Source organism: Protopterus annectens, chromosome 1.part1, assembly GCF_019279795.1.
Source record: "Protopterus annectens isolate FY-2018-M chromosome 1.part1, PAN1.0, whole genome shotgun sequence".
NCBI classification, from domain to species: Eukaryota; Metazoa; Chordata; order Ceratodontiformes; family Protopteridae; genus Protopterus; species Protopterus annectens.
Genome location: NC_056726.1, coordinates 798,357,639 through 798,382,620, shown reverse-complemented (window position 1 = coordinate 798,382,620; position 24,982 = coordinate 798,357,639). Strand labels below are relative to the sequence as shown.

General features: G+C 38.7%; 1 protein-coding gene across 2 annotated transcripts in view; it reads right to left on the bottom strand.

The window, feature by feature from the left end:
* The window catches only part of MYO5B (myosin VB), a 3,346,216-nt gene that overhangs the window by 1,064,993 nt on the left and 2,256,241 nt on the right, over positions 1 to 24,982 (bottom strand). For both annotated transcript variants that reach the window (XM_044078265.1, XM_044078275.1), the window contains exons 15-16: positions 7,674 to 7,820; positions 7,277 to 7,374 (exon numbers count right to left, since the gene is read on the bottom strand). In XM_044078265.1, coding sequence (XP_043934200.1) covers positions 7,277 to 7,374; positions 7,674 to 7,820 — 245 coding nt within the window. The remainder of the gene's footprint in view (positions 1 to 7,276; positions 7,375 to 7,673; positions 7,821 to 24,982) is intronic.

Sequence of the window (24,982 nt, the reverse complement as noted above, 5' to 3'; positions counted from 1 at the left end):
AAAAGGCCCAATGAAAAAAAAAAAACACTTAATTTAATAGCTGCATGTTGAAGATGAAAGTAGAGAGTTATCCATGTCAACCCCCCCCCCAAAAAAAAAAAAAACTAAAATTATGTCATCTAGCATTGTCAGTTCTTTGCAAATGAGGAAGAAGACAATGACAGATTTAAATTTCCTGGTCTTAGAGATCTCTGCAGATGGTGACTGCAAACAAGAAATTAAAAGAAGCTTGTTTTTAAAGGAAAGCTATGGCAAATCTGGATACGATTCTAGAGAGTTAAAGACACTGTATTGCTAAAAAGGTCCACATACTCAAAAGATAGGGTTTGCACAGTAATAATGTATGGCTGTGAAAGTTGTACTATAAAGTAAGATCATACTTGAGAATTCCACAAACTGAAGGAAAGTCAAATCAGTCAATACTTAAGGAATAAATCCAAAATGTTCACTCGAAGGCTATATATTAAAACTAAAACTGAAATACCTGGACCACATAATGAGAAGACAAGATTTACTAGAGAAGACAGTGATGCTGGGAAAGATCTAAGGCAAAAGAAACCGGGTGACAAATAGGCTAAAGTGGATAGACAGCATTATTGATGCAATGAAAATGGATTTCCTAGAACTTAAAGAAAAAGAAGTTATGTACTTACCATAACATTCCATGTGAGTTGTTCATCTACCTTCATTCTTTACTGATGGGTTTGGAGCCAATCCCTTGGTTCCAAGTTGGCCAATTGCAAAGCTCGAGGTCTTCAAATAGCTTGAGGCCAAGTCCCTATCCCATGATGCACCTAGAGTTACCTCAGATCTTATTTTCTGTGTATAATAATACCATATGCCATTCTTTTACTCCCAAGAAAGGGTATAGAAGGATTGAGCAACCAGGATGGATCCAGCATCTCGGTCATCTAATAGCTCAGGAGGAGGTAGGCGGGAGGGACGTAAGAATGAAGGCAAGATGAATAACTCACATGGAACGTTATGGTAAGTGCATAACTTCTTTATGTGAAGTTGTTCTATCTCGCCATTCATTCTTTACTGATGGGTAGCGTCCCAAGCACCATCAATCTTGGGTGGCTCATGGGAGTATATTTCTTAGGACTGTGTATCCAAAGGAGGTCCTGTCCCTGGAGGCCTTGTCAACTTTGTAATGAGTGATAAAGGTATGAGGTTTTGACCAAGTGGCTGCTGCACAAATGTTATCGATAGGAAGTCTGGCAGAAAAGGCAGATGATGTAGAAACTGCTCTGGTTGAGTGAGCTTTAATTTTATGGTGCAAAGGTATATTGGCAACTGAATAAGCAAAGGTGATACAATCAGATAACCATTTTGATAAGAGTTGTTTTAGCCACTCTACCCTTCCTGGAGTCTGAAAATAAAACAAAAAGCTGGTCTGATTTTCTGAAATCTTTTGTTCTATCCAAATAAAATCTGAGCTGTCTGTGAACATCAAGTTTGTGCAGCACGTATTCTAAATTGTTTGAATGGTTGGGGAAGAAGACTGGCAAATCAATAATTTGGTTGAGATTGGTTTCAGTGCAAACTTTCAGCAAGAATGAGGGGTTTGTTCTAAGTCAGACTCTGTCAGCATGGAATAGCAAATAAAAAGGCTTGATGGATAAAGCCTGAAGCTCTGACACTCTGCAGGCAGAAGTAATAGCTACTAAAAAGATGGTTTTCCATGACAAAAATCTGAGGTCATAAGAGGAAGCTGGTTCAAATGGCGGAAGAATTATATGGGAAAGCATAAAATTTAGATTCCATGGAGAATAGGGAGATTTCACAGGTGGTCTAATATGAAAGGTCCCTTTGAGAAAGGCTTTGGATAACTTGTGGGACATAATATTCAATCCTTCAAATCCAAGAAGAAAATTATTAATAGCAGCCTGTTGAACATGAACTGTTACTGCTGCAGCTCCTTTGTTAAAAATCATAGTCAAGAACTCTAAAATGGAGGCCATAGGGGCTTGGTAAAGATCAATATTGTTTTTAGAAGCCCATATAGACATTTTTGTTCCATTTGCTAAGATATAGCTTCCTCGTAGAAGATTTATGAGAGGATAACAGAATTTGCTTCATCTCATTGGAAAGGTTATGGAACCTGGCTATGATGGGAGCAGCCAAGCTGTCAGCTTCAGGGACTGCAGAGAGGGATGAAGTTCCCCCGATGAGTGTGTCAGAAGGTCTGGAACTGGGTCCAGAATCCAATGGTCCTCCAAAAGATGAAGTTGAAGGAAGGGGAACCAAATCTGATGAGGCCAAAGAGGGGCTATTAGAATGATGGTCCTACCCAGAGTTTTTGCTTTCTGTAGAACTCTGGGTATCAGTGAGATCAGTGGAAAAGCATAGAGGAGACCCGGAGGCCAATCATGTACAAGTGTGTCCCTTGGGGCTTCTCCCAGAGGGGGAATCAAGGAAAAGTAGCTTCTGCATTTTGTGTTCATGTGACTGGCAAAGAGATCACAGCAAGGCTGGCTCCACCTGTGGAATATCCTGTCCACTATTTCTTTCTTGAGGGACCACTCATGGGGCAACAAGATAGCCCTACTCAGCTTGTCTGCTATCATGTTGAATTTTCCCAGGATGTGCGTTGCCAACAGAAAGCGCTGGGTGGAAACAGCCCACTGCCATACTCTGAGAGCCTCGCAACAAAGTGGGGTAGGACCTGGTTCCTCCTTGTTTGTTCAAATACCAGACCACCGACATGTTGTCCGTCTGAATCTTAATCGTACCCAGAAGAAGAGAGTCCTGAAAGTACTGCAATGCCAAAAGTACTGCTCTCATCTCCAGGACACTGACATGCAGATGTGTCTCTTGATCGGTCCATGTGCCTTGGGCTGTCTTTCCCTGAAAATGCCCCCTCCCCCCATCAGGGAAGCATCCGTGGTCACTGTGGCTGCTGCAGGGGGTAGCACAAATGGGTATCATCTCATGTCATGAAGTGAGGTCAACCACCACTGAAGATAATTTTTGCAAGAATTTGTGATCAATATAGTGTGATACATGGGAAGCTCTTGGTAAGACCACTGAGTGAACAACAGCCACTGTAGTATCAGCATACGAGCTAATGGTATGGCTAGAATTGCTGCTGCCATCATGCCTAATAATTTCAGAACTTCTGATGCTGGTGCTCTGTCTTTGGATATCAGAATGCTGACATACTGATGAAGAAGAAAGACTCTTTCTATTGGAAGCCTTAGTGTGGTGGTGCCCAGCTCTGCCCCAATAAAAACGATATGCTGCGATGGTGACAAGGCAGATTTTTCTGAGTTGACTGTAATGCCCAGTTGATTGCAGAGTGGACTCCCTGGCCTGAATGAGTTGATGCCTGGTGGTGGCGGTAAGGAGCCAATCATCTAGGTACGGAAACACCTGGAATCCTAGATGCCTCAGGTGAGCTATGACCACTGCCATGCATATAGTGAACACTCTGGGGGCTGTAGTGAGACCAAAGGGCAGTGCTCAAAAGTGATAATGACTGGCTCCCAGCCAGAAGCGCAGATGATCCCTGGATGCCTGGCCATTTTTATGTGGTAGTACGCATCCTTGAGATCTATCGAGCATATCCAATTGTCTTTCCCTTAGAAGGGAAGTATAGACTGAAACGTGACCACCTGGAACTTCTCTTTCTTTACATATTTGTTCAGTCTGCTGAGGTCCAACATGGGTCTCCAGTCCCCCATCTTTTTTGGAACTAAAAAGAATCTTGAGTAAGTTCTGGATCCTGTTTGGTCTGCCTGCTGGGACTGGTTGGATGACTCTTTTTCTTAGCAATGTTTGGACCTCTATTGTTGCCTGTTCCCTGTAAATGGGTGAAATGTCTGGGATTTTTCTTATGGGTTGAGGGGGTGTGGTAAATGGGATGAAGTATCCTCTGGAAATTATACTTTGTACCCAGCTGTCTTTTGTTATTTTGAGCCAGGCATCTGGATACAAAATTAAGTGACCCCTGACTACCTCCAGAGCAGGACAGTCAGGCCTCCTTTCAGGAGCGCTGGTAGGGCTTCCCTGAGAAGCGATCTCTGTCGCCCTGGTGTTGTAGACACCCTCTACCACGAGGGTGGCATCTTCCATTATTGCTCCTTCCTCTGTCTCTGGAGGGGGGTTCACCACGTGTATCCTGAAAGGCTCCTTGGGCTTTTTGGAACCACATTTTTCCTCCTCTTTGATCCTTAGGGTAGGGTCATGTAGGGGTGGAAAAATGGACCCCAACAGCAGACAGAGTCTTTCCGTCCTCTTCACACCTGGTTTAGGTTTCCTTCACTTTAGGCCCAAAAAGGGAAGAGCCATCAAAGGAAGCATTCACAAAGGATGACTTGAAGGGCTCCGCGAAGGAAGACACGTGCATCCAGGAGTGTCTCCTAAGAATGACTCCTGTACTATCAGCTGCATATGAGATGAGGCACTCGGATGAATTTACTATAGAAATGAGGGTAGCAAGCTGGGCGGCAACTTTGTTGGTAGCTCCTGCAGCTACTGTACCCTGAAGAGTATCTCCTAGCTCTTTAAGGAGATCTCTTTGTAACCTGGTAAAATGGGTTAAATAGTTGAGCGAATGAAGAGCAAACGTCGCTAAACTAAACATGCGCTTCCCGTATCTATCCATGATACTGGAGTCTCTGTTAGAAGGATGGATATATGAGGAAGTTTCAGACATTTCCTTTTTGGTGGCTGCCACTACCACCATGGCATCAACTGGAACACCTTTTGTTAAGAATGATTTGTCAAGGGGGCAGAAATGAACTTATTAGGCCTCCTAGGGATGGGCTCCATAGTATCCAGAGACTCCCACGCCCTTCGTGAGACCAGCTGCAACAGCTCATCAAAGGGCGGAGACACCCAAGAGGTGAAGGGCTGAGACCCGAAAGCCTTCAGGAGAACTGACTCATCCTCAGTAGGGCTTTTGGACTGCCAGTCACCCCTCTACCTAAGGATTTCAAGTATCTCAGTGAATGAGATATCTTCAGAGGGGGACTGTGGGGACCCTTCTGACTCATCTAAGTCAGTATCCAATGTTATACACTCCTGAGGGGAGTCTAGATGTTTCCTCTTGCACAATCTCTTCCTGGGAACCTCATCAGTGAGAGCTTCTGGTGAGGTCTCAGAAGAGCAGGGGACACCCAATGGGGCGTACTGAGGCTCTGGGTCTCTACGCTTGGTCAGAATGTGTGAGGCAGAAGAAGATACGGGTGCTTTAAGGGAGGAAGAAGCCAGACCTGAGGTTGAGGATGTCTTAGGAGACATGACTCTCCTCATGGCATCGAAAGCACCTCTGCTCCAATACAAAGGGACCGGTGTATCCGAGGAAACGGTTGATACTCCTGGCACCGGGACAGTGGGCTCCGAACCAGAGGTAGGAGCCGAGCTCATCCAAGCCAAAGCCCCGAAAGGCAGAGTGGGAATGACAAGTTGGTCCACCTATCTTCCCCGGACCAAACCAGAGAGTGTTGGCTCCTAGAGTCCTCGATCGGCACCGAGGACGTCAGAGTGCATGGAGCCGAAGACACTGGAGCAAGCGTTGGCTCCGTGGGTTCCACTATTAACAGGTCTGACTCCTCCAGCTCCAAAGGGCCAGCATGGCTCAGAGGAGGAATAGTCTGAGCTGGTGCAAGGGTCTTTGGCTCCGAAGCCATTTGGGTCAAAGCCGATAAGTTTTGCCAAGGCCGGTGCCGATAACAGCTTCTGCACCACACGATCCACATCCAGATCTGTAAGGCTGATAGAGGACTGAGAAGAGCACACCGAAGGTGGTACCGACTGTAACAATGGACTTTTAGGAGCTTTGGAGACCGGTTCCAAGACTGGGGATGGCTCCAAAAAGAAAAGACTGTCGGTTCCGATGGCAGTGGAGCCGAAGTCAAAGATTTTTTAGATTTCTTTGAGTCGGTACTCTTAGAAGACTTAGAGGACTTGCTGGATCCATCCTAGTCACTCAATGCTTCTTGGAAGGATGGCTTCAACAGACCTCTGTCTATTAATTTTCTTTTCCTTTCCTGTAGGACTCTGGAGGAAAAGGAATGACATATAGAACAGCTATCTGTAAATGCATGTCTCCAAGAAAGTACACACAATTTACATGGCTGTCTGTTAAAGACATCTTTTGGCCACATTTCGGGCACTTTCTGAACCCTGACTTAGGATGCTTCTCTTGGTCAGCCATTGAAAACTCAGAGAGAAAATGACTTACCACAAAAAAAAAAAAAAAAAAAAAACTCAACTGTAATTATCCACACAAAAGCCTTAAATAAAATTAGGCTGAGTCACACACACACACACACACACACACACACACACACACACACACACACACACACACACACACACACACACACACACACACACACACACACACACACACACACACACACACACACACACACACACACACGCGCGCGCACACACACATCAAATAACTATAAACTATAAACTATTTAGTATAATTTGTGACAAAAGGTCACTTACTAAGCACACTCTAGGAATAAGAAAACAGGTTTTAAACTAGGCCTAAAAAAGGAGGCCAACTAGAATCTTAAAGCACACTAAGGGAAGGGAATATAAGTGGAGTAAACACACCAAAAAGCTATAAGAGCTGTATAAAACTACTGAAAACTATCTAAAGCTATCTAAATATCAATATCTAAGAGTAAATATGAAAAAAACAGTTTTACTGGCCCGAGCTAATGCAGATCCTCCGATCTATTGCAGTGGCAAACTAGATCTGAGGTAACTCTAGGTACATCATGGGATACGGACTTGGCCTTGAGCTATTTGAAGACCTTGAGCTTTGCAACTGGCCGACTTGGAGCCGTGAGATCGGCTTCGAACCCATCAGTAAAGAATGAAAGGCGAGACAGAACAACTTCACATGCAGGTGTTTACAGACAAGTCTAGACTGCAAAGTCACCGAGGTCATGAACAGTCAGATTCAACTAAATGTCTAAACAATGACACAACAATCAAAATGTAATGACAAAATAATACCTAATCAAGGCACATTGGTTATATTAAAAAAGTGATCAAGGCAGCAAAATAAGGCTCTATCCTCTCTATACTGTTTTTTAAGTTTAAGAAAACACAAACTAGTCTATACACTTTTGAAAGCTCAGATGTACAAGTCAGATATTTACCATAAAAAAATATGATTTCTGCTCAGCTATTTCAGCTTAACCGTAAATCAGCACACATGGGTTATAATAAAGTAATCAAGTACGCAAAATAACAAGTGAAATATGCACACTGCTTGAAACAGAAAAGTGATCAAGGCAATACTTACGAGAAAGGCAATTTCTCATCATTGGGCTTGATACAGCGCACATAATGGGGTGTGGTAGCATTCAAGGTCTCCATAAGTAACTGCAGAGAGTTTCGAAACTGGAACAAGAAATCATAGTTAAATTTCTGAGCAACAGCTAGAGCAATAACAGGTAAGTTTTAAAAATAACCATGTATGTAGTTTTCACAAATTTGTGAACCCTGAACTTCAGTACTAAGTAAATGGTAACCTTTTAATAATTGGAACATTTCTATTTCAGTGACTACATAAAAAATAAATACTGCTTGCTAAACTTTGAGTCTAGAATTCAGAAACAACAGAACCTTCCTTAATCTGACACCACAATTCGGTATTTTGTGACACACACTTTAGAAATCAAATTCTAAATGCCTTCTACCTGATGCCCAACAGTTTTCTTGTGCTCTTTATTTGCTGTCTTTAAAACAGGCCTGGCAGATCGGATGTTGACTTTAGAAGATTTTGCAGTGGTTGTGGCAGGAGCAGAGTCCTTATCATCGTGGAAAAGGTCAGCCACCATCTGATACTAAAATTTGTGAGAAAAGTATTAGCATAATGTAATATTATTACGTTATTATAAAGATTTCTGGGTATAACTCAAGCAAACGTACAAAAGATGAAAAGTTCACAAAAATCCAACTACTGAGTAACAAAAAGCAAACAAACCGGATTCCAACAGCTGAATGATCGAGTCCATAGTTAATGATGAAAAACACACTTTATTTACACAAAATATATGCTCCGTAAGCACTTTCGTTTAAGACTATGTTGAACTTCTTCAGACAGTTTAAAATCCATTACATCACTTCCTTTTATACATATACTCGTTAATTCATTGGACCCTTAACAAATTAATCAATTAAACTTACTTTTATGCTTGCTGTTATTTTGCTATTATAAATACTTTAATAAATAAATGCATACATTAGTCAAACAGATAAAATGAAGTACATACATATGGTGTGCTTATGAATAAATATAATTAAAAACTTTAGTATATTAGAAATATGCTTATGTTAAAATGCAATATAGCATATATAAAAAAATGTTAACTGATATTACATAAAATGTGTATAAATAGATAAATAAATTAATATCTGTATATCAATGCATGAACTATGCACATGAAATATATATTGGTTGTTGCAAACAATCTTAGCATAAAATTGATCAACCGATTTTCTTTCTTTCTAATGCTTTTAATTTTAATAATGGAGCTATAGAGCTACACTCATGGATTCCAGGCCAATGATCAGATTGTACTTTTGTTTGCCATTTTACTTCTTTAAGTTCTAATTGCATGTCCCAGGGTTTCTTGTCTTCCATTTCTACATGGTCAATAGCCATGAAAGAAAATTGGTGATCATTATGTTCACTAATATGCTTAGCCAAAGCGTTGTTCAATTTATTTTTCTTTATAGCATTTTCATGCTCATATATTCTTTGGGATAACTGTCTCTCAGTTTTCCCAATATAAAACATTGGGCATGAATTACATGTAGCTAAATAAACAACAGCTTTAGATTTGCAATTATATTTGCTATGTAAATAAAATTTTCTTTTTCTGAGGTACAAATAATCTCCAATCTTTATTTTATGGCACCAGTGGCATGTTCCACATTTTGACATACCTATATTTCCATAAATAGGCATATGATTTATATGCTTTAAAATTTCTTTAAAACTTTTCCCTTTTCTATAGACTATTCTAGGTTTCTCATTAATGTTGTTGTTGTCTTTCGGCTTTTACCGGTTAGGGGTCGCCACAGTGGAACTTCAGTCCGCTAATGATTGGCAGTAGATTTTCACGAACGCCGAGGTGCCAGCTCGAAGTTCAACCTTCAACAAAGGCATGCCCATTTATGCATGTCTTTCAAACGCCCACCCAACCGTGGGGAGGACATGCAGACTCCACACAGAAGGCACTCCCCGCACTCCAGCCAAGAATCGAACAGGAGAACCTCTTGTTGTGAGGCAACAACGCTACCACTGCACCGATTCCTAAAACAGAGATCTTCAAGTAAAATAGTGCAATTATTTACTACTATCGTTCTTATTATATTATGATCGTGAGAATAAGTAAGCACTAAAGCTCTGGAAAAATCACTTTGTTTTACTGGTACACTAATCTCTTCATTATCTGGGTTCACTACACTTCTATTGTATAAACTATTGGAATCTTAGAACACATATTCGCTTATCTAAGATGGGTTTAAAATGTCCATTGATTCTCTTAATAGTTACTTCATGTATTAATGTATCAATCAATACTTCTGAATAATCTCTATTAAGAAACATAATGCGCAAAAAATGTTATTCGTCCTTAAATTCATCTAAATTTGTCACCATTCGTGCTGCCCTAACCAGTTGCCCCTTGACAACCGACTTTTTCTGGTGTTCCGGATGTGAACTACTGTAATGTAAAAAGCAGTTTGAATAAGATTCCTTTCTATATATGACTGCTGTATAAGCTTCATTGATTCTATCTTCCACAAGATGAACACCCAGGTAATTCATGTATTCTACATTAATATCCCAGGTGAATTTTAAAAAATCAGTAGTGTTATTTATATATGTAAGAAACTCATTTAACATTTCTAGTGTGCCCTTCCAAATGATGCTGATGTCATCTTGGAATCTATGGTATGATTTCAAGAATGTGTTATATTTGGTGTTAAATACATAATTCCTTTCCCAGAAAGCCATCACTAAATTGGCATACACTCCCCCACATGGTGACCGCATAGCAATGCCTTTTCTCTGCAAAAAAATATTTCTTATTAAAAGTAATAAAATTGTTACTTAACACAATTTCTAAAAGTACCGTTATCAAGTTTACTAAATCATGTGTAACATGGTGATAAATGAGAATTTCATTGACTCATTCAAGCCCTATAGTTTGTGGAATAACAGTATAAAGATCATATACGTCTATAGTAACTAAGATATCATTATGAACAAATTGTACTTCATTCATGTGTTCCAAAAATGTCCAGGAATCTTTACAACTTTGTATTTCTTTTCCTAGAATATTTTTGAGTTCATAATCTATGCACTTTGCACATGCAGAAGTAATAGAATCTCTGCCATCCACTAATGGATGCTTTGGGGGGGGGGGGGTCATCAGCATTCTTATGAATTTTGGGGCTGCCAAAAAAATAAAATGGTATTCGGGGGGAGGTTTTGTTCAGATAATTATATAAGTCTAAATGTATCAGTCTTTCTAAAAAATATCATTTATTTGTCCATATATTTTCCTATAGGCACCATTTAATTAATTGAGTGACACTTCTGTATATGTTTCAGTGTTTAAAATGCTATTTAGTTTATCATTATAAATATCCTGGCTCATGATCACCACTCCACCCCCTTTATCAGGCTTCATCATTCTTACTTTCTCATTTTTTAATTTGCTATCTATATACCAAGCTTGCTCAACTAAGGTACAAAAAATCTCCTAGACTGTATATATGCCACTGTATAGAAATTTTCTGTCATTCGTGGATTGTGTTGTCATATAAAGACATGGAGCTCTGACTGTATATATGCCTCTGTACAGAAATTTCTTTGTCATTTGTTGTAATTGTACCATTATGTTATGGAGCTTTTCTCCCCGGGCCTCTGCTGTAAATGGATCTTGTTCCAGTCGGACTTTCCCGGTAAACAAATGTAAAATTTTTATTTATTTTACATTTGTTGACCGGGCTAGTCTAACTGGATATATGTCCATTTTCAGTAGAGGCCCAGGGAGAAAGGCTCCAAAGACATGATACAATTTAAAGTATAAGTACAAACAATACACAATCAACAGATATAATAATAATAATTAAAAAAAAATAGCAATTATCATAGTAAATAAAAAAAAGTAATTGATAATGGTAATGTGCAGTACAACCTAGAGGATTTAAAAGGGTGTACACTGAGGTTAAGAGTCAAAAATAGTACGAATTGAGTGTATGGAGACATAGTACAGGTTAGGTCAGAAATAGAGAAAAGGAAGTTGGAAGTGTAGTGATGATACAATGGATTTACTTAACAAAAGGTATGTAAAGAGGATATCAATAATATAAAAAAAAAGGTAGATAAGAAAAAATATAGTAAGATGGAAGATGTAACAGAGGATAGTAAGGACTAGAAAGGTAAGTTGAGTTTGTAGAGGTATAGGACTAGTCTGGTTTGGAACAGGGGCATAGCCAGTATGATTTGAGGTAAAGTTTAAGTCTGTTTTTAAAGAGAGATAAAGAGGTGAGTGAGGTGAGGTCATTAGGGCGAAGATTCCAGGATTTGCCTACAGTATTAGAGAAGAGAGAATCCTCAGCCCTGTTATTAGGTTTAGAGGTACATACAAGAAGTTTGTGTGATGAACGTAAGGATGTCAGATTTTTATAGGGGGTGATGAGGCTAGTTAGACTTGGAGTGCTGGTAGGTGTATAGAGAATGTTGTGGGCAATGGTTAGTTGGTGAAATTTTATCAGGTGTTGAAGTTCTAACCATCCTAGCTGGTTTAAGTTTATACAATGGTGGGTTCGAAATGGGTTGCCTGTAGTGAATCTTACAATGTTATTATAGGACATTTCTAGTTTGCCGAGATTATTCTTGGAGAGATTAATAAAAATGGGTGAGGCATAAAGAAGTGTAGAGATCAAATGAGTGTAAGCGATAGTAGTTTTAGCAGTAGGGGAAAGGAAGTGTTTAATCCTATAGAGAGTGCCAATTTATTGGTTGACAGTCTTTATAGTATTGTTGATGTGGATGTCAAAATTCAGGTTATTGTCGATGGTGACCCCTAGTAGTTTGGTGGTGAAGTCAGGAGATATTATTGTGCCATTGGTAGATGTCACAGAGAATTGTAGAGGAGAGGACTTTTGTGTAGGAGAGAAGAGGAGGAGTTTGGTTTTCTTTGGGTTCAAAAGAAGGCAACTCTGAGTGAACCATTGTTCAACTATATTGAATATTTTTTGGGTAAGAGAATGAAGGTCATGGGAGGATGTAGCTGAGCATAATAATGTGGAGTCGTCAGCATATTGTATGCAAGTGGCTTGTGGGATAGCTAAATGAAGGTCATTAATAAATATAGAGAAAAAAAGAGGTCCAAGTATGGACCCTTGAGGGACACCTAAGGTAACAGGTAGATGGGTGGATAAAGAGTTATGCCAAACTACTGCTTTCTGTCATTTGTCAAGGTAGGATTGGAACCATTTAATGGAAAGTGGGTCTAATGACAGAGACTTAAGTATGTGAATGAGAATCTGGTGATTTACCATGTCAAATGCTTTAGACAGGTCGATAAATAGAGCAGAAGAAAGCTTATTCAGGTTTCGGTGCGTGTTTTTTTAATTTATTTAATTTATTTAATTGTTTTAATGTATTCAAAATACTTCGTTCATTTTCATTTAAATTCGAAATATATTTTCCTTTCATATTTGTACTATGTAAACACTTTAACTCGTGTTCACAGATTTTTTCATAAGTAACTAATCTAGGGTGTAAAGGGGGATTATATATACTACTTATACTATACTTACTTCTCTCATTATCTATATCATTCTGCTATAAAAGACTAAAATTAATTTTTCTTAAAAACATTTTAATATGTATCATTGTGCTGGTAAAATCAAAAGGCTTAGATGGAACAAATGTTCCTTTAGCTAAAAAATCTGCTACATGTGCATCTGAGAAATTATATACTTTAAAATCTCCTCTAGTATTCACAATAATATGTTCACCATGTTCAACCATTCTATTAACATTATAGACAGGCTGTTGCATATCATACATTATACATGGATTCACACTGGGAATAAGGCCATTGCTTAAGTCCTCCACTGCTTGGCTTTTGGCCTGGCCCCTTGAAACCCCGCTGTTTGATTGTACATATACTGGGAGTTAGTTTTATGTTTTATTCTTTCTGATCTTTTTAACTCCGGGAACTCTTGGTCATATAATCGATTGGGCTGTTGTGTAATTTCCCTTGCATCTGTGAATTCATTGTTAATATTGTCAACATTGTTGGTCTGTCTGTTTCTTCGTTGCCCTCCAGGGGGCTTAGGATATGCAATCCCATTAGCATATTGATTCAAGTCTCTTTCTAACTTCTGCGTTACCAGCTTTCAGTATGGCTATTTGTTGATCTATGCTATTATAAATGCGTAACATTTCATACTTAATGTTCGCATAGGATATATCTTCTCTTATATACCTATCTAGCGCAGACAATTCATTCATAAGCACATCTCTGTCTTTTTGATTATATTTAATCATAAGATTTAAAAGTTCTTTACCACTTTTATCGAACAATTGCATTAAGTTCATGTGCAGAGGGGAGTTATTGACTAAACCTGTAGGGTAGCGTCAAAACCGCAAACCCTTAGGAATAATATTATACTTATTGCACTCTTTTAAGTACGCATTCTCCAGTTGTAATTTTCTGCATTCTGCTAGCTTGCTGTCAAAATCATTAAGTTTTTGATCAATAAATTGAGTACCTTGCATTTGTCCACCAGAAAACGTGAATGCTGATTCCAGCCATTCATTCAGAACAGGCACTTCTCTTCTGTAAACGGAACTACCAGCATAGTTGTGTCCCACACTATGTGCGCATGCTCCTTGATGTCTGTTGACATCCGTTTGAGTACGCTGGTCGGGTCCAAGGTTAGAATTATAGAATGGGGGGGGGGTTGTTGTTCCCCAAACAAAGAGGTGTGGCATTAAAGTCCATTGCATTGTTCTCTCTGAGTGTATTTACAAGTCCGCTAACAGAAATCTGTTCAGGGGCTTTCATACACTCATATAAGCAGTCAACACATTGTGTTAACTGCGTAATGAAGGCAGTTAATTTCCCGATTGACCCTTTGGTCCTTCCTTCTTCCTCATTCAGCTGTGCGGACAAGTCCAGCTCATTGCCCAAAGACATACTGACGAAAAGTTCACAAAAATCCAACTACTGCGGTAACAAAAAGAAAACAAACCAGATTCCTACAGCTGAATGATCGAGTCCATAGTTAATGAGGAAAAACACACTTTATTAACACAAAATATATGCTCTGTAAGCGCTTTCGTTTAAGACTATGTTAAACTTCTTCAGACAGTTTAAAATGCATTACATCACATCCTTTTATACATATACACATTAATTCATTGGACCCTCAATAAATGAATCAATTAAACCTACTTTTATGTTTGCTGTTATTTTGCTATTATAAATACTTTAATAAATAAATGCATACATTAGTCAAATAGATAAAATGAAGTACATACATATGGTGTGCTTATGAATAAATATAATTAAAAACTTTAGTATATTAGAAATATACTTATGTTAAAATGCAATATAGCATATATAAAAATGTTAACTGATATTACATAAAATGTGTATAAATAGATACATTAATATCTGTATATCAATGCATGAACTATGCACATGAAATATATACTGGTTGTTGCAAACAATCTTAACACAAAATTGATCAACCTATTTTCTTTCTTTCTAATGCTTTTAATATTAATACTGGAGCTATAGAGCTACGCTCATTGATTTCAGGCCAATGATCAGCTTGTACTTTTATTTGCCATTTTACTTCTTTATATTCTAATTGCACGTCCTAGGGTTTCTTGTCTTCCATTTCTACATGGTCAATAGCCATGAAAGAAAATTGGTGATCATTATGTTCACTAATATACTTAGCCAAAGCGTTGTTCAATTTATTTTTCTTTATAGCATATTCATGCTCCTATATTTTTTGGGATAACTGTCTCTTAGTTTTCCCAATATAGAACGTTGGGCATGAAATACATGTAGCTAAATAAACAACAGCTTTGTATTTGCAATTATATTTGCCATGTAAATAAAATTTTCTTTTTCTGAGGTAAAAATAATCTCCAATCTTTATTTTATGGCACCAGTGGCATGTTCCACATTTTGACATACCTATATTTCCATTAATAGGCATATGATTTATTTGCTTCAAAATTTCTTTAAAACTTTTCCCTTTTCTATAGACTATTCTAGGTTTTTCATTAATATGATTCCTAAAACAGGGATCTTCAAGTAAAATAGTCCAATTACTTATTACTATCTCTCTTATTATATTATGATCTTGAGAATAAGTAAGCACTAAAGCTCTGGAAAAATCACTTTGTTTTACTGGTACACTAATCTCTTCCTTATCTGGGTTCACTACACTTCTATTGTATAAACTGTTGGAATCTTAGAACACATATTCGCTTATCTAAGATGGGCTTAAAATGTCCATTAATTCTCTTAATAGCTACTTCATGTATTAATGTATCAATCAATACTTCTGGATAATCTCTCTTAAGAAACATAATGCGCAAAAAATTGCATTCGTCCTTAAATTCACCTAAATTTGTCACCATCTGGGCTGCCCTAACCAGTTGCCCCTTGACAACCGACTTTTTCTGGTGTTCCGGATGTGAACTACTGTAATGTAAAAAGCAGTTTGAATAAGATTCCTTTCTATATATGACTGCTGTATAAAATTCATTGATTCTATCTTCCACAAGATGAACACCCAGGTAATTCATGTATTCTACATTAATATCCCAGGTGAATTTTAAAAAATCAGTAGTGATATTTATATATGTAAGAAACTCATTTAACATTTCTAGTGTGCCCTTCCAAATTATGCTGATGTCATCTTGGAATCTATGGTATGATTTCAGAATTGTGTTATATTTGGTGTTAAATACATAATTCCTTTCCCAGAAAGCCATCACTACATTGGGATATGCTCCCCCACATGGTGACCCCACAGCAATGCCTTTTTACTGTAAAAAAATATTTCTTATTAAAAGTAATAAAATTGTTACTTAACACAATTTCTAAAAGTTCCGTTATCGAGTTTGCTAAATCATGTGTAACATGGTGATACATAGGAGCTGACATGGGAATGCCACAATGAGAGAAATGAGTGAAAGCAGAATTTTCAGAATGGAGTGTAAACCAACCAATCACTGTAGGCCACTGCACAATCTGCCCCGGAGAGAATAATCATGGGCATTAAGGAGTCCCCTGCCTTACAAAGAGTTAGGTCCTGCAGCAGGGCACTGGAGCCCACACCTGCCTAAAGGATGAGTCAACTGATAAGCTAAAGAGGAGAAGAATGGCAGCCTAGTCTGTGAAGGACGGAGTGGGGGAGGGGCAGCATGGGTTGTACAGTTCTACACTACTGTAAAATGATGAAACCAAGGAAATTCTAATCAAGGTTTCTGCTTAACTTTAAAAATGGGTTGACACAATGGTTATGGTATTTACTTCAGAAGGCAAGAAGTACACAGAGTTTGATTTTCACTAAGGGAAATCAGTTAGGCTTAAAATGGTCCACAACAGTAGCTAGTCTACTACTTACCTATAAACATACGAAAATATAAAAACAACTTCCGGTTATCACTCTTCAAGTATTAAACATGTAGGACAATCCTTCAATTTGGCAGAATTAACCAAATCAATACTTACTATTTAGTTTATCACACAAGGGAACATGGTTGGGCTAGCCTTACGTATGCTGTTCTTGCTACCCTGTATTACATACAAATGTTGCCTCCATCTCCACAACACAAGCAGTGTGGACTTTAGTGCTAAATCGTGTAAAATGATTTCTGCTTTCCAATACAAGCAGTGACATAAATGTTTAAAAATAACTAGAAGGGACACTCACTTTTTTTTAAAATGTTAAAGCTGCTGTTTCCAAAAACTGTATCTGCTTCCCTCCATTCCTCAAATCAATCACAGTGCTTCCTGCTGAACTAAAATTTAAAGCAGGCACTGAAAACATCTCACGTAAAAATGAAACAGAAAAGACTAAACTATTGTAGTTATCTTTAATAAGAAAATACTTCACTGCTCTTATTAAACCAAACCCACCAAATACACACAGTTACAGTTGAACATTATGAACATTGTCATCAAAGCAGTCCATTCTTCTTTAATTTTGATGACAAAACCATCATAATAAAACCTTTATCTTATACATTGTAGTACTTACAATTGTGCAACAGCATTGCACCCACCTTCACCACCTTACTTACATGTGTTATCCCCTAACTCTAACCCTCAACCTTTAGTTCAGAAAAGCCCTTTAACTAACAGTATCACTACATAAGGCATTTGGACACAAGTCCTACACATAAAAATACAAACACACACACACGAGAGTAAAACTCCCTCACCCAATTCAAGTATAACCTGGCTATCCCACAAGGCTCCCTTGTCCAATACGCAGACAACTCGACCATAGTCTGCTCTGCACGCAATGCAACAATACTTTATCAAAATTTCCAGGCAGCCTTTTCATCTTTGGAGACATGGCTTCACATCAATCATCTTTCTCTTAATCCACAAAAAACTAAACTCATGATTTTCACACCCAAGAGATAATCCCACATAAATAAACCCGACCTCAACATTTACTCACTGAACGCTACAAAAATTTAGTTAGTTGCCCACAGCAAATTGCTAGGAGTAATAATAGACGAAAACTTCAAATTTGATTTGCATATTCAAAATAGTATAGCTAAGACTCAGAAGAAGCTAGGGTTGCTCTACAGACATAGCAAGTTCCTCTCCCTCCCGTCCAAACTAACTTTTGCACAAGCATACCTGCTGCCTTGTCTAACCTATGGTGCTCCACTGTTCACTAATCAGCAGTCTTCCCTATAATCAAAATTAGAAATATGGTACAACAAGATCGCTAAACTCGCTACAAATACCCGCCACTCAACTCACCACTGTAGCTCCCTAAAAAAGTCACAATGGCCCGAACTTCCTCACTACTTATTATTCCTTCAGCTCACAATTACTCACAAACTTATTTATAAACCACAACTCTGCCCCGCACTAATCTCACTACTCACCCTCTATAACCCCACTATGATCTGAATAACAGCAGCTTCTTCAAGTCCTTAAACCCAGATTACCTGCAGGACAGCTACTATACTCATGGACCATGGTCAAAAAATGGAATTTTCTGCCTACAGCCATCCTCCTTCAATATAATCCTAACAACTTTAAAACTGCTCTTCAAAACCACTTCCTCTCCAGTTGGATATGTAACTGCTCTATTTCCTCCTCCACCATTACTTAATTTGTCCACTGAACTTGGTCAGTCCTTCTTTAGTCCCTGCTAATATTTCTTATCTGCAGCACTAATACATCTTATCTACTGCCAAATTCCTTCTTAAACCTACCTCTATTTTTCAACCCTCCTACCTCTCCTAGCCAACTGCTACCTTTTACTTGCCTTCTAACTTGCATTCTACCTCTACATATGTTTAGTAGTGAAACTCATCACTAACATTCAGCCTGTTTACACTTTATAGTCCATGTATTCCTTGTATTTGTCTAAAGCCTTATGGATGTTGCTCAAACCAATACTCCATTGTTGTAAATACTAGACCTATTCACTTGTATTTATGATCCTTATGCATCTATTTGATTACTATTTGTATAATTTACAAGCAACTTTATTTTGTGTAAATCTTGTAAATTGACTTTAAAAAATCTATTATATTTGATTATGTATAACTTATAGCTTTTCTCCCAGGGCCTCCACCAAAAATAGGCTTTTCCTGGCCCAGTGGACTTTCCTGGAAATCATATGCCAATGAATACATAAATAATAAATAAACTTGGACAACTGGAGAACAGGAAATTTACCACTGGTTTGGCACCTATGTCTCTAATGGACACAGGCAGCCTGTAAATGATTAATCTCCCAGGATCCTTCTTGTAAATGTTTCAGCTCCCAAGCCCCTGCTTACACTTATCTAGGGTACTAGAACTTGTCAGAGATTTGGGATGCATGGCTAGGATTAAAAAAGCCCTTCTGGTCACTAAACTAGTAGACATCTATGAACCTATGAACTATACTCTTATCTAGCCTTTACTCTAATCCATACCCACAAGCATTCACATAAAACACTCTCCGACCCTGAACACTAACCCACTTACCTGTATTGAGAAAATGCACTTTTCGGACAATAAGTATTTGGGGGAAAACATCACAGTTCACTTTGTTGAGAAAACAAATGCTTGATAAAGTGAACTGCTTACACACACACACACACACACACACACACAATTTTATATATATATATATATATATATATATATATATATATATATATATATATATATATACACACACACACACACACACACACACACACACACACACACACACACACACACACACACACACACACACACACATACACACACACATACATATACATACATATACAGTGGATATAAAAAGTGTACACACCCTTGTTAAAATGCCAGGTTTTTGTGATATAAAAAAATGAGACCACAATAAATAATTTCAAAACTTTTCCTACCTTTAATGTGACCTATAACCTGTACAATTCAATTGAAAAACAAACAAATCTGTTAGGGGAAAAAATATAAAAAATAAAAAATGTACAATAAGCTGGTTGCATAAATGTGTACACTATTAAACTAATACTTTGCTTTGTTGAAGAACCTTTTGATTTAATTACAGCATTCAGTCTTTTTGGGTACACACCTGCCATCAATTAAAGAGACCTCTGATTAACCCGAAATAAAGTTCAGCTGTCCTAGTAGGATTTTCCTGACATTTACTAAGTTGCCTGCTACAGCAAAAGCCATGGTTCACAGAAAGCTTACAAAGCGTCAAAGGGATCTCATTGTTGGAAGGTATTGGTCAGGAGAAGGGTACAAAAAAATTTCCACAGCATTGGATATACCATGGAACACAGTGAAGACAGTCATCGAAAAGTGGAGAAAATATGGGACAACAGTGACATTGCAAAGAACTGGACAGCACTCCAAAATTGATGAAAAGACAAAATGAAAACTGGTCAGGGAGGCAGCCAAGAGACCTATAGCAACACTGAAAGAGTTGCAGGAATTTCTGGCAAGTACTGGTTGTGTACTACATGTGACAATAATCTCCCTTATTCTCCATATGTCTAGGCTATGGGGTAGGGTTGAAAGATGGAAGCATTTTTTTTATACAGAAAAACATCCAGGTCTAGCTAAAATTTGCAAACCAATACATCAAGTCTCCCAAAAGAATGTGGGAAAATGTGTTATGGTCTGATGAGACCAAGGATGAACTATTTGGCCACAATTCCAAAAGGTATGTTTGGTGCAAAAATAACACTTCGCATCACCAAAAGAACACCATCCCCATAGTGAAGCATGGTGGTGGCAGTATCATGCTTTGGGGTTGCTTTTCTTCAACTGAAACTGGAACTTAGGGTGGAGGGAATTATGAACAGTTCCAAATACCAGTCACTTTTGGCCCAAAACCTTCAGGTGTCTGCTAGAAAGCTGAAGATGAAGAGGAATCTCACATTTCAACACAAAAATACATACATCAAAATCAACAAAAGAATGGCTTCATCTGAAGAAAATTAAAGATTTGGAATGGCCCAGCCAGAGCATATTCCCTGATCCCCACTGTACTGCTGTCTCATACTGACAATGCTGGTACATTTCAATCAGCTGTACCACCTCTGTCACGTGTCGATTAATGGACTTGACATAAGGTTCTGCCCCTATATATATATATATATATATATATATATATATATATATATATATATATATAGATATATATAGATATATACATACATTGGATATAAAAAGTGTACACACTCCTGTTAAAAATGCCAGGTTTTTGTGATATAACAAAATGAGACCACAATAAATAATTTCAAAACTTTTCCCACCTTTAATATGATGTATAACTTGTGCAATTCAATTGAAAAACGAATAAATCTGTTAGGGGAAAAAATATAAAAAATAAAAAAGTGCAATAAGCTCTTTGCATAAGTGTGCAACCCTTAAACTAATACTTTGTTGAAGCACCTTTTGATTTAATTACAGCATTCAATCTTGTTGGGTAGGAGTTTATCAGCATGACACATCTTGACTTGGCAATATTCCTTGTAAAATTGCTCCAAATCTGTCAGATTGTGAGGATATCTCTTGTGCATTAGCCTGATGAGCCTGGTCTGCAAGGGCATGGAATGTATCTTCATGGAACTTATATACAAAGACATTGGTAATCTCCAAACTCTGGACCCCACCCAGTTCGGGTTTATAAAAGGCAGATCATTTCTCCTAAACCTGATAGACTTCTTTGAAGCAGTCACCAAAGCCGTAGACAAGGGTAAGGTGGTTCACACAGCCTATGTAGATCTCACCAAGGCTTTTGACACCATCCCCTACTCTGGAATTATAGATAAACTCACCTACTAGGTATAAATCCCTATGTCAAAAGATGGTTTGCTCACTGACAGAACCCACATTGTGAAAGTACCAGACTCCAAATCTGACATTAGACCAGTGACACTTGGAGTACCACAGGGTTCAGTCCTGGGTCCTCTACTGTTTGGTATCTACTTCTTTGAAGTACAGCCTAACACAGTAGGTCTTTGGCTAACAAAGTTTGCAGATGACTGCAACCTAGGAGCCATAACTGAAACGCTTAACGATGTGGACATCCTACAAAAGATTCTCACTGAGACAGATGCCTGGTGTCAAAGCCATGGCCTCAAGCTCAATGCCAAAAAGGGCATTGTCATCCCCTTTGGTAAAAACTCCATACTCATGAACTACCACATAGGCGGTAGTCTACTTAACAACAAAAGTGTGATAAGAGGCCTTGGGACACAGATGGACAGTAGTCTCTCCTTTGATTATCACATCACCACAGTAGTCAGGAAATCCTTCTATATGGCACACCTCATCACAAAAGGTTTCTCATCAAGGAAAAAAGAGGTCATTGTTCCCCTCTACTCATCACTCATTAGACCCATTATAGAGTACAATGCCCCTTTTGGCATGTACCTCACAAGACAGCTACAACAACTGGAAAGGCCACAGAAATACCTCACAAAGAGGATTACTGGCCTCAAACAGATGACCTACACAGACCTTCTCAAAAAACTCCAGCTTTACTCAGTTGCATATCACCTACTCAGAGGTGATTTCTGCCTAACATACAAAGCTATGTCAAACCCATGATGTTGGACATGCTCCACTTAAAGAAATCCCAGCCCCTCCGAGCTACACGCTCTAGGGATATAAACCTTGTCACCACAATAAACAGAACATGCTGGAGGGATAGATTCCTGTCCCAGAGACTTCCCACACTCTGGAACAAACTACCTATTTATATCAAACAAAGCTCCTCATTAGCACTCTTCAAGAAAAATCTTGATGAATGGATGGGATATAGGAAATTCACCCCAGGGATCACTTCTGTGGCTCTGCTCGACAGGGGCACAGGAAAATAATTTTCTTGGGTGACTAAAGCCAGGGTACCTTTTTGGCTAGGCTTATATAGGCCCTAGGGCCAATAGCCTAGTACCTACTTATGATACGTACAGATGTATACACACACACACACACACACACACACACATATATATATATATATATATATATATATATATATATATATACACACACACATATATGTATATATACACATATACACACTTGTGCAATCATATAATTATATTAACTTAAAAACTGTATTCTCATGATAATATATAAAATGTTAATGCACGGAGTTGGCAGTTTATAATAATTACAGCAGAATTCATAAATGGTCTGTTGAGCCAGGTTAAAAACTAAAGCATTGATTTTATGCTACAACTGCTAGATATAATCCTGAATAAAAAATGAGCACTTATAAAAGCTCAGTGCAGCTCCCATTGTTTTGTTTACTTTGACATTTTAAAACTGAGAAAAGCAGATGTCATTCTGTGGAAGATCAATGCAACCTATCATTATGATTTATGGACTGTTCAAAGAGATCAAGGACTTCATTTATGTTAAACCCACAAATTTTCTTGTTATTTTTATTGTTTCACATGTAGAAGTCTAATAACAACTTGGATAAAAATGTCATGATGTACAGCATAATACATATGTTAATAAGTTGGATTTTACATTTTACTCCAGTACCCTTACTAAAAGAAAGAAAAATATAACTTCTTATCTTCCCACTGTTACTTGAGGAAAATGCAGTGCTATCAGGCAATAACACTGCCTATCAAGAATGGGTTATGGCAGCTGTGAACATCTGTGTTCAGAATCTTAACAAAAGGCTCACAGAGTGAAATAAAGTACATGACTGACATTTTCATCTAATATACTATTCTGCCCCACCACAGTAGCAGAGAAGGATGGAGCCCTGACTGTGACCGGGATAGAACCCACATGGTCAGAATCGCAGGTGCCATGTCTGAATCCAAACCAGTTACAAGTGGCGTCCCACAGGGCTCAGTTCTGGGACCTCTCTTGTTCGGTATATACTTCTCTGAGGTTCAGGCTAACATGGGGGATTATGGCTGACAAAGTTCGCAGATGACTGCAAACTGGGGGCCATAATCGAATCTCCAACCGACACAAGCATCCTCCAAAAGGGTCTCACAGAGACGGATGCTTGGTGCCAGAGCCACGGCCTCAAGCTAAATGCTAAAAAGTGCATAGTCATCCCCTTTGGGAAAAACAAGGTGCCCACAAATTACCACATAGGTGGTAATCCATTAAGTACGGAAGAAGTAATTAGAGATTTGGGGACCAACGTAGATAGTAATCTCTCCTTTGATAATCACGTTGCCAAAGTGGTTAGAAAGACCTTCTATATAGCCCACCTTATCACGAAAGGGTTCGCATCTGAATCAAGAGAGGTCACTGTGCCCCTCTACTCGTCACTCATCAGGCCCATAATTGAATACAATGCCCCTTTTGGGATGTACCTTACCCGACACCTGCAGCAACTGGAGAGACCCCAATAGTACCTCACCAAGAGGATCATGGGCTACAAACAGATGTCCTATGCAGCTCAACTAAAGAAACTCCAGCTCTACTCAGTTGCTTACCGCCTACTCAGAGGTGATCTATGCCTGACGTACAAAGCCATGTCAAACCCAGAATTAATGGACATGCTCCACCTCAAAAAAATCCCAGTCCCTTAGAGCTACACGCTCCAAGGACTTAAACCTCAGCACAAAAATAAATAGGACATGCTAGAGGGACAGATTCATTTCCCAGAGGCTCCCCTCACTCTGGAATAGAATCCCAATTCATGTTAGACATAGCCCCTCGCTGACCCTCTTCAAGCAAAGTCTGGACGTGTTCATAGGTTGGTACAAGGCTATCAGCCCTAGGGCTTATACAAGCCTAGCCATAACAATTCCCTGGCTATTTCTTCCCACATTATTTACTTTCCTGGACCCCTGTCTAGCAGGGCGACTGACGTGATCCCTGGGGTGAATTTCCTTTCTCCCATCCAATTGTCAAGGTTCCTCTTGAAGAGGTCCAAAGAGGCACTCTGCTTGACATGTATGGGCAATCTATTCCAGAGTCTGGGGAGTCTCTGGGTCAGGAATCTATCCCTCTGGCATGTTTTGTTTATTGTGATGACAAGGTTTAGATCCCTGGAGCGTGTAGCTCTGAGGGATTGGGATTTCTTTAAGTGTAGCATGTCCAACAGCTCTGGGTTTGACATGGCCTTGTATGTTAAGCAGAGATCGCCTCTGAGTAGACGATATGCGACAGAGTATAGCTGGAGTTTTTAAGGTCAGCGAGGGCATCTGCTTTAGGCCTGTGATTCTTTTAGTGAGGTATTTCTGAGGCCTTTCCAGTTGTTGCAGATGTCTTGA